The 14,069-nt window shown below is 41.4% G+C and overlaps 1 protein-coding gene across 18 annotated transcripts in view; it reads right to left on the bottom strand.

The window, feature by feature from the left end:
• The window catches only part of Dclk1 (doublecortin-like kinase 1), a 293,874-nt gene that overhangs the window by 61,214 nt on the left and 218,591 nt on the right, over window positions 1–14,069 (bottom strand). For 8 of the 18 annotated variants that reach the window (XM_017591139.3, XM_039103250.2, XM_039103253.2 and 5 more), the window contains one exon: window positions 1,936–2,020. In XM_017591139.3, coding sequence (XP_017446628.2) covers window positions 1,936–2,020 — 85 coding nt within the window. Of the gene's footprint in view, window positions 1–1,887; window positions 2,021–7,852; window positions 12,412–14,069 lie in introns of those variants that run through there. The other 10 variants (XM_039103249.2, XM_039103254.2, XM_039103247.2 and 7 more) reach the window with 4 other exon arrangements.

Here is a 14,069-nt window from a genome sequence, read left to right as displayed (position 1 = left end):
GACAGATGTCGAGTTTAAATCCTGATATCTATTATGTCTGTGGCAGAACAGTTTTTGTAATAACATGTTATTCCTCTGAAAATGTACTCTGAAATATTTTACAAATGGCTAATAATGCCTTAAATATCCAAGGCTATAAAATTAAATAAGCCATGCTTGGGTCACAGAAATATGATGCATCACCTTTAACATGTCAAGGGTGTAAAAAGCCCTTTAAAGCCAGGCTGTAAAATGTATGAGCTTTAACGTTATAAATCCCAGATCTCCCCTCAGGCAACCTGTGTTTAAAATGGTATAGGACCCTAGTAAGTTTCCTAACTGTGTGCTTCTCATAGCATGCCCTCATAAACTGAGTTTTTCCCCCTCAGAATAAATTTGGATGTTATGGGGGGTGTGGTTCTGTTAAGTTTTATAGTTCATATTTCATGTGTGGTACTAGAGAGGCATGAATGTAAATTCATCTGCAGTTTCTTGGTCTGTCTTCACAGTGCTCAGACTGCATGACTGGGGTGGTTCTTCTAGAAGGTATAGTCAAAACGCAGGGCAACTGTCTCTACTATGCCCACAGGAATCTTCACAGTCTCTACACCATGGATGGCATCTCCTTTCTGGATCACGGGAAGCCTCCTTGGTAGTGCCCAGAATCAAGTGAGGGATATAATCAAAGCCTCCTCCCTTAGCCAAGCAGCAAAGAGTCTTGATTCTGCCTATGTTTGAAAGACTAGGGATTTTCACTTCTCCGTGAGGAGGGGAGGGCATGGCTATGGGTTATCTGAATTTACACACCATCTCCCAGATAACAGGGTCTTAGACTATGTACATGGATAATAAAGTAGTTGGTCTGTGGCTTTTCAGATATTTGTGATCTCACAGATGGGGAATAGAGAGAGGTCATCTGTCTTCTCCTCCAGTGGAAACTTATACACCCACCCAGGGCACAGTACCTGGGATTTCTCTACTGACTATTTTTTGATAAAGGCAATGGCCCCTCTGGACTCGGTCTAGTCAAGGACCATCACAGGTCACTAGGTGAATGTGGCACCCCAGAGTGAAAGAGGCTTCTAGATGGGTGAGCTACAGACGTGGACAGATGCAAACAAGTCACGTGTGAGTCACATGTGTTGCTTAATGTAAGAGTATCCCTCTCAGGATGTACCTTTGGGAAAATGTCAAGTCATACCATTTGAGGCAAGAGGAGCTTATTCTTATATTTTTGGTTGTGAGCCTAGCCTTTAACGGCTGAGCCATCTCTCCAGCCCAAGAGGAGCTTATTCTTAACAGCGGCTTAATCCTCATACACTTCTACTTCTCCAATGGTTTCCCCTAATTGATTTGAGCCCAGTTCCATCCCCAGGGATGGAAATGGTGACATTTAATATTCTGCATTTCTATTAAAATGGAACTAAGATATGGAGAACTAAAGAGGCCCATGTCAAACCATACAGCAAGCTAGCAAAGAGTCAACTCGAGTGATCCAGGCCATTTTCTTATGTCATGGGGAAATTCTAATGCTCATCAGTTTAAGGGACAAGTAGCATTTCTTTGGAGTTACCAGCAATGGAAAGCAGTTATGTAGTTTGATGGATTGAACTCCCTTAGGTTGGAGCCCACCTATGGGTCCTCACGTACAATCCACAGTCGTCCTTTCATTTATGGAAAGGGTGCAGAGCAGGGAAGCACAAAGGCAGACCCTTGCTGGTGTTCTTAGGCATCACACAGCCACAGAGGACGTGAAAGGGTTCAGTGGGCCACCTCTTCCTTCCCATTCTCAGACAGTGGATGCGAAGGCCAGTAGGAATCACCCACTCCAGCCCCACAGGAGCTGCAGGAGGTTTGTCTACCCACTGTGTTTCAGATGTTATAGTTTGCAAAGTAAATTCAGCTAACCCCTCCTCCATCCCCTCTGCAAGCTGTGCCTTCTCCCAAGCTCATCACCTTCCCCAGGGCCATCGTTCTCATCCATTGAGCTGCAGACTTTTGTGGATGAAAGTGAAGTGGAGGAGCCGCCATGCTGAGAGATCTGGAAGGGAACAGAAGCAGAATAAAAAAAAAAAACCTGGGTCAGAATGATGGAGCCTCCACACAATATACCCAGCCCGGAATCTCAGGAGCTAGTGTTGCCCCATCCCAGGGAGAAATCGGTCTTTAAAGTTGGAGGAGGTCTTAAGGATATCTAATGAGTGCCACAATTCCCACCCTCACGAGTAGCCAATGATCTGAGTGACTAGGAGAGGCTAGTCGTTGGGAAACTGGACACCCATGACTTCTTTTCTCACAATCAGCATCCTTGAGCTCCAGTTCGCCATATTTGAGGCATCTCACTCTGTCTTCTATGCCATTCTGGCTTTACCTACTATTTTTCTATTTTTATAAGAACAAAAATATCTAAGTTAGTTATGAATGTTCTACAAAAAAAGCAAATAACTCAGCTTTAAGAGAAAAGTAGAAGAGTAGTTTGCTACTCTTCACTTTGAGATAAAGATACACAGTAAACACGAGGCCAGCTTGGCATGATCCCTAGTAAGTCTGAGAGAAAGGCAGCCTTGAAGCCTAGGCCGGAAGAGACTCCTGTACTTCAGGTAGATTTGACCGAAGTCCCATGAGAGCGAACAAGGTTTTGACTGTAGTAGGAGGGAAAATATTTAATATGAGAACTGGCTGGGAACGGTATTTAACAATGGATGCTTCCGTCTCCACCCCTCCTTCTTGAGAAGACAATTTGCACACAGTGATGCTACTTCTAAATAGTGAATACAGCTCATCCTAAAAGATCTTCCTTCTGTCCCCTGGGTTTATCCACTTGGTTGGCCTGACGGGAGCAGGAGGCGGTGAGGGGGCGGCATTGGCTCATGGTGCTGTCTGTCTGTGGAGCAGAGAGAAGGGAGAGCGGCTGTAGTCGCATTGATCACGAAGCGGGGGGGTGAGAAGCAAACTTGACCTACATTTCCTCTCCTTTTCCATTTCCCATTCAACCTCCACCCCGCGCCATCCAGCTATAACTGAGCACAAAAAAGGCAGAGAAGTTGTTGTGTCTTGTACCTAACAGCCTCCTGCACAGAAAGCCCGAATACCCTTTTCTTCCTAAAACAGATTTGTGGTTGGGGATAGACCATGTAACCACTCCAGGGCCATGTGAGTCAAGCACCACAGAGCATTTCCTGAGTGACAAGGGACAAAGGTGGATATATCCCATTGACGATACTAATAACGATACCTCTTCTTCCTTATAAGATGTCCTAGAAGTTTTGATATTACTGCTGTATACCCCGTGAATGTCATACAGTTTGCCTGTGTATGTGTCCTGAACTTCCACATATCACAAGAATCTTCCCTCGATACGCTTGGTGGCCTGAACATATCTGTTCTTGCCCAGCCTCCGTCTGACTAGGAACTTGTGTGTCACATCCCACAGCAAAGATCCCAATTTCCAAACACGGGGCTTTCTTTTCCTTTTCAAAAGCACAGAATCACAACCCACCGTGTCGGAGGCACTGTCAACGTATCAGCGTCAAAGTCACACTCGCCTGACTCTCAAGAACCTGTTTGTGAAAATGTTACACTTATCATGTCTGTACAGAAGGCCGAGCCACGCCAGCTGTGTTACATCGCAGCCTGGAGAAAATAAACATTAACATGGTCGCACTGGAGGGGAAGGTGTGTGCTTTCCAGAACAGCAAGATTCTCGGTCTCCTGCATCATTCCAACTGCAGTGGCAATCAGACAGAAGAGCTCTTTAAGATGGGTAAGCCGGAGTCTGTCTCTTCCGGGCTTTCTAGCCCTGGGTTGGTTTGTTTGTTTTGTTTTTTAATTTTTTGTTTTTGTTTTTTCCTCTCTTGACATTGCAAATGGCGTTGTATAATGTAGACATATCATGGGTTGGAGGTGACAGATGCTGCCTCACGCTATATTCCATAGTTTACAATCCAAAGACACCCTTTCATGAAGCACCAAGTTAATAGACAATAACGTGTTTGCAAAGATGCTCACAGATTATATATTCAGAAAGAAAGAGAGAAAGAAAGAAAGAAAGAGGAAGGAAAGAAGGGAGGAAGGAAGGAAGGAAGGATGGAAGGAAGGAAGGAAGGAAGACAGACAGACCTGCATCTGTTAGTAAGAACACCAGGTGCTCTGTACCGAACCTTGACCAGAGCTCATGGTGACATGAGCTCTTAAAATGCAGCATTCCAGAAACTTACTGTATGCAATTCAGTAAACTTTCTTATTGATTAATAGTTGCTTTGGCTTTCTTTCAACTCTTAAGCTTGTGTGTTTTGAAAGTGTAACCCATGCCATTTCAGATTCCCTGTTGGTTAAGACCTGTAGATGACCCAGGATTTTAAAAGAAAAGCTTACTTATGTATAATAGGGTACTCTAAAAAAATGGAAAGTCATAGCTCTCTTTATTATGCTCAAGTACAGTAAAATGAACCTATTGGCCTTCTTAGGGCATCATCTCTCCTTTCTTCTAAAGAAGTCAGATGCAGAACATTGCACACCGTTCAAAGGCCATGGTCCCCCAAGGTCTCAAAGAACCTCAGGAGCAGAACTGGACCTTAAGTGCCACCACCTCTTCCGTCCCATTTCCACCCAGAGATCAGACTCCCTACTTTAGAGAGGTGGTCAAGTGACCGATGTCCAAACGCAACCAGCAACCAGTACATTCCTTCCTTAGGCAGCAGCTTAATTGTTAACGAGGTGAAGCAGTAAGTGAAGGGCTTTTCTTGTGTTGAAATCCTATTTCTGGACATTTTCTATTCACCATGCCCACTTGCAGGCAGCCAGTGGAATCCATTTCCACAAGACAGTAAGAACTTCAGGTTTTTGGAGACAAACAGGACTCCTGAGTCTGCTTTCTCAATTTGTTCATTCCCATATTCTCTTGTTCATCGTGTGACAAAGATCTGGGATTCTCCCCCAGCCTGGAGATATGGCAGAGCTCTCAATCCCTCTCTTTAAACCTGGTACTCAAAACGAAAGCAACTAGCTGAGTGCGTTCTGATCAGCACTGAACCTTCTTTGGCCCCAATAAAGAATTGGTTCACTTCAAGATCACAGTGACTTCTCTGTAGTGCTAAGCTTTAACATTTTACCAGACTAACAGGTTAACCCATTTTCCTGTTTGATAGGTTGATTTTTATTGATCAAACACTGACACTTTGTGTTAAGTGCCAACCTTGATGGTATTTATTCATTTTATATTCATTTTTCTCCTAGACCGTTACTTTTTGGATTCTGGTTTTATAGTCCTCTCCTTTTCTCTCCCTTCCCCTACTCCAGTATCTACTGAAGTTTGGTCTCTTGCTGTGTACTGTAATGCTAAATTCTTTACCAGAAGATCTAGGCCTACAAGTGAATTCTCACTTTTATTAAGTTTTTGTTGTGCAAACCTTGTTCCTTAATGTAATACTATTGGTTAAATAAAATTGACTATAACCAATTACTAGAGGGATTGGAGGTAGATGTGTTTTGAGTTACCTGGTAGGGGTGTGGAGAAGAAAGAGGGGTGGGGGAGACAGAGAGACAAAGAAAAAGATGGGGGGAGAAAAGAGGGAAGAGAAGGAGAAAGAAGAAGAGGAGAGGAGGAAGCCACCTCTTGAGGGGAGATGGACCATGGGTATGTGTCACGGAGAAACAGCAAGTGTCTGGGGTACACCACTGAGGACTTAGATAGGCCAGCAGTTAAAGAGTAGGTTAGGGAATACACCCCAGTAATTGTCAAAGCCAAATAAGGTAACTATAGCCCGAGTCTCATTCATTGGTGAGCTAGTCGTGGCAGGTAAGTTTAAGTTGGCCGTTCTACAGTAATTAGCATGACTCCCTGTGGCAGTTGTTACTAAACTGCCTACGTGTACTTACACACTTAGTCTCCCCTGGGAGATTTTGGCTCTGATTTGCATGTCTGGCTTGAAAACAGTAACAAGCACTTTAGAACTGACCTAATGAGACCAGCCAGTCCTTCCTACTGACTGACAGGCACCCCTGCAACCGACTGCTTCTAAATGAAGCTGCTCCACCTACTTTCACTGTAGGCAGACAGACCGCTGTAGAAGGTCCATACTGGTGAGATTTTATGGGGACTTCAGTGGGTTTGCTAACTCGAAGGCATCTGGGCCTATAAGAGACGAACACGTGGTTATTTTAGAATTTAACACAATTAACTGCCCGGAGAGGTGCCGTGACATTTGAGATGTCGTCACCTCCCCGCAGATTTAATGGGAACCATTCGGGCAGGTTGCTGACACCTGGAGGCTTTTACGGAACACCTTCATAAAAGCGCTGCCCTGCAAAGTATGAACACACCGCGCGCACCGTGATTTAGCGTAACAGATGGGGACAGATGGTGTGTACTTTTTGAAGTAAGAGAGAAAGCTGAGCTAACAGCTCTAACCACATTTTACCAAGATGTGTCTGACGACCACGCCGTCAAAGCAACAGTCCGTTTTTAAATGTTATGAGTTACTCATGTCATTTGTGTGAATGTTGTCACTCAGCTGGAGTCCACACTGCATGGAGATTTGGAAAATAGCCAATCAATACAATTGACTCAAGCAGTGTAGACAAATCTGCCACATAACCACGCCCTGGCTGGGTAATGGTGCTATCTCCAAAATCTGTCTTGACGGACAGTTACCATTCTACGATGTGAAAGGGGTTAAACAGAACCAAGAAACCCAGTGTGCTCACCCTTGTCTGATTTCTGAATTATTTTTGTAAAGGAAACGTAGGAAATAAATGCCTCACAGACTAACCACTGTCTGGAGAATCTTGATGTCAGGTCTACAGGAATTTGAAGACAGCCCAATATAGCAACGTTAAAAACATTACTGTTCATGTGGGACATTGGAGACGAGTATGAGTTCATGAGATACAGAAAAGATATGCGATCATTGACTCCCTAAGTGGTTAAAAGACAGAAGGCTGAGGCGCCAATTGGGAAAGACTAACAGAGGCCCATTCTTGAAAATAAGACAGGCTCTGTCTGCATTCTTGACAGTGGGGGTTCAGCCTAAATAAACTGTGAAATACACAATCAAATAACTAAAAATAAATATTTGAATATTTAAAAATTCATAACAATTAGTCAAGTTGTTTAAAAGGCTGGGAAACTGTTACTCAGGAAATTGGTTTGTTCCACGAAGAAAGTATGAATGCACTTTGGAATCATAAGTTTTGGAAATTCCCTCTAGGTGCACCATTGCAGGTATGATTACTGATTGAATTTATCATAGAAACAGGAAAGAGAGCAAATTACAGCCAATTAATATTAAGGTCAACAGCAATGCAGTAAAAATGTTAGACTTAAAACCAAATGATGATCTTTTATAGATTTAATGTAAAGTATTTCTTCTAACTTGAATGGCAGAGTTTTCTATTCTCTATGCAATACTATATTGGAATAGATTATTTTTCCTAAGATAAAGTTGAGTTACAAAAGGTATTATCATTATTTAATTGTAATCTTTTGAATATATTTATCCAGTATTTTTAAAAAGACAAATAGCCTGTACACATATCCGCATGAGAATTCCCCAAGCTTAGGAAAAAATGTCATTAATCCCACAAGACAGTTAGCATGATTTTTTAAAATGCATTTTAATTTTTTCCCCAGTCAATTGTTTATTTGTCTGGCAAATTCACTCTTAAGGCAACCCTGAGAGGGAGGTGGACTGCCAAGTCAGAAAGTCTTACTGTGTTTCTCCTGTCAGCCTTTTATACCCGATGTCTGCTATTTTGTAGCCTGTCTAGTATACATTCAGCACATGAGGGCTGTATCCAACGCAATCAAGGCAACCCTTGTCCCATGGTTATTTCAATTCCAGCATCTAATCAAAGAAACTCACTGAACAACGTAGGCAGTTCTTCCTGTTTATTACGTGGTTTGGCTAAGCTGCTAAGTGTCACAAAGGTAAGTTCGGGAGAGAGTAACATGGTTGCATGTGAAACACAAGGTACAGCATTTTCGAGGAGACTACAGCAGAGAGGCATGGAAGCTATCAAAACTGGGTAGTTCAGTAACACATTTCATTAGTTCTCATCTCTACAGATGTCTGCAGATGGCCTCAGACGACGTATTTCCCAATGTATTAGTGCTTAAACCATTTTAATACCAAAGTGGTTTTTTTCCCCAAAGAGGAGACTATACATCCAAGCAACTCCAACTGCAAATGGTTTGCGACCTTTATAAAGAAAATCCAACTTTGTAACATTCATAGTGTTTCAAAGAGTCCACAGGGGGGAAACAGGAACTAAGTTCCTTGTCTGGCAATGTGTAAAAACACCTCAAAAACACATCACAGTAAAATTAACTTCCATATTCTTTGCCTATTAACCTTCAAACATTTACTACCCTGCCTTCAAAAATATTGTGTGGCCATATATAATACAAACACCTAGCGTTTCATGCTTCACTTACGCTACCTCAGAATTTATCCATCACCTTTTATTACAATAAGATACATCTTTAAAGACACCACATGTCATGCACCCTTAAAATTATAGTGAGGGCCTCAGATTTTCCAGTTTTCCCTACACATGTTACAGGCACAACATTACAAACGTTTTTCAGCTGACAATTTAATATGCTATATCAGGCAATTGTTATAATGAGTTTGACGCAGCTCTGATTTCCACACTATTTTTCTGTGGGTTCATCCAATCACACAGGGCTGTCACTACCATGCACAGTTAGAGGCGCTGGCCAGACCAATGCAGATAGGCACAGATGTATACAGACAGTGAACTTGAGTCAATAAGCATTTTCAAGTGTGTATACACTCATGTAGACACACATGCACACACACAGCAAGTGTCTCCAAAACAGTTTATAAAAAGGACACACAGCATGGCCTTACATGTTGTCTGGCTTCATAACAAGGCTTCAAACCGAATTTACTTTGACCTTTTCTACTTTTATTTCAGCACAACACTCAACTGTCCACAAGTCTAGAAATCAGTTTGTTTGGTGAATTTCCCATTGATAATCGCTGTAGTCATCAGTACACACACAACAGGAAAGTGTCACTGCATTCTGTCAGATTACTGGCTGAGCATCAAGAATTTACAGTGAAAACATCAATGAGTATTTACATTTATCAATCACTGTAAGATTGGATTTGCTTGGACTTCAATTTTTTTGTTTGTCTGGATTCCAATCGGTCTTGGATAAATTCGTACCCGTGAACAGTTGGTACTGCTTCATGATAATTTAGCCAACTTGTTTTGAGCTTAAACATGTGCCAACTAATACATACGTCACAACTTTATCACATAAAGCTTCACAGTTAATTCTACAGGAGCCAGTAACTTATAAGACCATATCACAAATATCATCCTTTATTCTTCATGTTCTATATACAAACACAGATATTCATGTAGGCACACCTACACACCTGTATAGATATATGGCCACCAGGAAAAGAAAAAAAAAACCTAGTAGTTCAACAGGTTAAATATATGGATTTATCTTTTAGGATTATTCTTATGTATTTTCATTCCCAATTGCTTTTTTAAAACGAGGCTTTTGGAATTCAGTTCTTTTAAATGGAAACAAAAGTACAGCTCGGTGCGGCTGCAAGGAAGGGGAGGGCGAGTGCCCTCGCTGCTTGGCAGGGGAGCATAGGTGTCAGAGCTGCTCTGGGGTTGGCAGACAACGGGATCAGATCTTGACATGTTAAGGTGACCTCATGTGTGCATTGCAGGCATGCGTACATATAGGTGGAGCACAAACTTCCGGTTTAGAAACCTACAAGAGTACAGACCTTCTGCTGAAATGACAATGACTTTCCCACATGGCTTCGGAGTTCACGCAGAGCAACACATTTTGTGCATCACTAGGGTTTTAGCTCATAAAATGCTGAAAGCAGGGGACTCTTTATAGCATCTTTCTTTCTAGGTATGTCTAAAAAAATGTAACCATACATGCAAAGGCCTGAAAGGTCAACACAGCAGAGGCTTTATCAGTGAGAGAAAAGCATGTGGCTTTTGTTGGCTGGAGCTCTTTCCTCAGAAGGTCATTTTTAGAGTTCAGCGACTAATGATGTTAGAAGGATTCTAAAAGCAGCCACGTCTTGAGTGACTGCTAATTGCCCATTGGGTCTTTACTAATGACCTGGTGGGCTGCTTGGATGTTCAAAAACTCTGCTTTTGGATAATAGAATTATTCCGTGCATAGAAAGAGATCTCAGGGTGTGTTGTTTCAATCTCAGAGGGACTTTAGTTTCAAAAGTAAATGAGATATATGGCCCTTGAACAATCCTTTAATAAAAATCGTATGTTCCAGGATGAAATGCCATGGGATTGCATCTCTCTGGAACTGCTTGAATGGAAAGTTGGCCACAATACCTACTGGCAATTAGTCCAAGTCTACTCTATGCTGTGTCTAAACAAAGCCACGATTTTTATAGCAGATAACATTTATTAGGTTTCTCCTAGCAGTAGTCGTCCATAAGATTGACTTCATAGGGGAGTTGAAATTACTGGAATTTATGTTTTGTTCTGGACCATCTGACCCACTGCTTTCATTGCATTTTTTGACAGGTTAGTCAAATCTGTACTAATCTTTTACGGGTTGGACTATATTAAGCAATGCATCTTACAAAGACGTAACACTCCAACAGGCAGCACAGCATCCTCCCAGATGTTTACTGTTTCAGCTAAAGACAAAGCGGCCCTTTGATCTCAGCAGGAGTCTCTGTTCGTGTCTATTGGAAACAGTTTTAAAATCCGAAGTCTGGAACAGGTATGATCATTCTCTGTGCTTTCAAGATGGAGGGATCAGTCTGCAGTTCTCAAATAACACGCCAAAGAAGTGCCCTCTCCTCTCTAACAGGCAGGGTAATGAGGCACTAATTATCACTCGGCTAACTTTTCAAATGCTGGTAGGTTGCCTGGAGGTCTTATTTTTCTTTTTTCAGTTGGAATATTTTATTCACTTGTCAAGTGAGATGCTAGCACAGGTAACGATAAACCAGATGGGAAAAATTGCTAGTCGAACAGTCTACTGAGAGAAATAAATCAATAACATTTGAGACCGTATGACAAGGCGACTCCTCTCCATCTTGAATCAGGCATTTTCAAAATGTTTTCAAGTGAAATTTGAAAGAAATCTCAAGTAAAAGGCTCCAAATGGCACCATACATTTTAAATCTGTCACCCTACTGAGATATGTCAAGCCTGGCGAATATAAAACCCATGCTTTGTAAGTCTTAAATTGTTAGTGTTTGAGCTAGTAAAAAGAAACGGTCACGGGTATGGTCTAAATACAATACACCGTACACATTGATTTCTAACATCTAGATTTAAAAAATAACTGTTTTACATTTAAGCAAAGCTGACTCACGCTTTTGAAAGTAGAGGACTAAAGGAGAAGAATTAGTAGGTTAATTTTAACAGTGGGTTATAATCATAGACACACTTGGTTTGACACAAAAGGAGTTTTGCATGTGAAGATATCCCAAACAACGGGATGCAGGATGATCAGAATGGAGTTTAGCTACTTGGAGGCCCAATATACAAGCTCTGTGTAGAAGAATTCCAATTCTCAAACTGAGTTTATTTTTTGAAAAACAGTACAAGTCCCATTTGTTTTAGGTCAAAAAACTTTACACACTTGAAAAAGATATATATACTGTTGTTGCTGTAGGGAACCATTATAAAATTAATAATAATGCCAAGTTATTCATGTTTCCATGTAGTTGAAACTATTTTTATAAAAATCTGGGAAAAGAAAATCCATGTGGCAAAAAAAAAAAAAAAAAAAAACAGAAACGTTCTTGCTGCCTAATGTTGGTCTCTGGGAGACGTCTCTTACGGAGTTCCTCCACTCCCCTTCAGACGTATTCACTCAAATAAAAAATCCTGAAGAGATTCTTTTATGTTATTTTGCAATGAAATAACTAATTAGCTGTCTGATTTTTTTAAAAAATTTAAACTAAAAAGGTAAAAGATACTAAGTACAGAAAAATTGTATTTATACATCTACTTACTGATTAAAAAGCAGGCTCATTTATAGAAATGGTGACTCCATAATGCTGGATCGTTAGGGTGATTCTTGTACTTAATATTGGAGTCATATATGAAATTTATCTGGAACCAGACCTTAGTCATAAAATCCTCAGTGATGAACAAATATTGTATTCAAACTCTCCTCGGTTACATCAAATGGAGGAGATGCTTTAAAAAAGTTTTTTTTTCTTTCAAAGAATACCGCCGAGTAGAAAATGTCTGCACTCTTGCTTTTGTATAATTTAATTGCTTATGCAAAACTCTTTTGTGTATTTTGCTGTTAGATGCTTGCTTAGGAAATGGGAAACCTTGATCCCATCACAAACCATACACATCGCTCCACTGTGTCTTTTACACTGAGTCTCCTACTGAGTCCAAATCATCCGACGAGAGAGGGCGGTACAGGTCCTGTAAGACGAAGGGCAGGACAGATTCGTTTACTTTCCTTTCTTGGGTTCCCTGCTCCTCTCTGCGGAGCCACTTGGAAAGGGATGGGTCCTTGACTCCTAACATCGTTACAACTACTCAAGTCACCAACTTTGCGTAAGAGAGAGGATAACACAGGCAAAGTGATGATTTCATTTTATCCTCAAGGAAACGCTTCTTGAGCCATCACCGGCTCCTGCCTTCCTTCGAGTCCAGTTGAGTTATGGCCCCTGCTGCCTGCCAAGACCACCCCTGCTATTCAGTGTCTAGGCAACTCTTCTATGGACATTTTCTTCCCATTCTGGGGAGAAGAATGTGCCTACCTCACAAAATATTTTGTCAGATGCAGCGGCTGGCATTCACGATATTTGGGACAGAAACTCCAGTGTGCAGCTGCACACAGCATAAACCCAGCACACACTGCCCTTTCACAGTATTGGGTGACTGGAAGAATTGCTGTCCCGCATGTCCACAACCTACCCAAATCTTCGTCTAGTTCCCAACCCCTTACCCATATCTCTTCTCTTCTTCCTGCCACCCTGTCTGCTATTATATCTCAGCGTTGGTAGCCAAGCAACCCGCTCAGTCCCGCCCAGTGTCTACAGTCGGCTCATTTTCAGTTTTGTGCCACCCACTCCTACGTCATTTGATGGCTCAGTTAGTCTACAAAAGTCAGTGGCGTGGGAGCGTAATGGGGAGCCTCATTCAACCTACCTGATTTTTTTTAAGAAAAGGGACCCAAAAAAAGGTTTATGGATAGGAAAGGGACCTCAAAAATGGACTTTTGGGGCCAGGAAGATGCTTTTTGAAGCTACTTAAGTAATTGTTCTTTGTATAAATAGGGAAACTACTTGGTTCACTGTCTCCAGTATCTTTATGAAGAAAGAGATCTGACATGCAGACTGGTCTCTCCTATGACTAATGTCAAAGGAAGTAATTTAGAAACTTGATCTTAAGGGAAGAAACAGCTTATTAAATAGTATGAGTAAAATACAGATTTTTTTTTGACTTGGAAAGAAATCAGCTACATGCCTTAATATTCATTTAAAAAATTAACCTCTCCTCCTGTATTTTAAGGGGAGTGTGCATGTGTTTGCCAACTCATTTTCTGGGTATGTTACTAGGCAACAGAGCAAGGAAAAAATAGAAGTGGCTACTGTTTTCTAATTTGCAGTAAAAGGAATTAATTTTTTCTTTGAACTGTCTTCTTTTAGCATGCACCATCTTCCCCTTATTTCAGTGTTTCCTGCATAGAAGTATAGCCAACCGTTTGAAAAGGATATTAACCAAATTTGAAACAGGAGCAAAGTTTAGGGGTATTCTGGTCCTGTTTTGACAGGGAGGGGTTATTTGATGCAGTTGTCTACACAAAAGGATAAAAGGTCCTCTCAGTGGAGCAGCTGGAGGTGCCTCCGTGGTACATAGATGGAGGGTGTTCATAAATTCAAAGGCCCGAGAACAGAACCATCTTTGAATACATGTAGGCAAACTCAAAAGCCTAGAAACTAAACCGTCTTTGAAAGCGTTCAGTATCCTGCTTACAACATGTGTTTAATAAATGTTTTCAGATGGCGCTAAACTCTTTGTCCCTCTAAAAGTAAAGGAGAAAAGTCTTGGCTCCCTCAACGACAGTGCTGAAC

The sequence above is a fragment of the Rattus norvegicus genome, chromosome 2, assembly GCF_036323735.1.
Source record: "Rattus norvegicus strain BN/NHsdMcwi chromosome 2, GRCr8, whole genome shotgun sequence".
Classification (NCBI taxonomy): Eukaryota; Metazoa; Chordata; class Mammalia; order Rodentia; family Muridae; genus Rattus; species Rattus norvegicus.
This window is presented reverse-complemented; position numbering and strand designations above follow the sequence as displayed.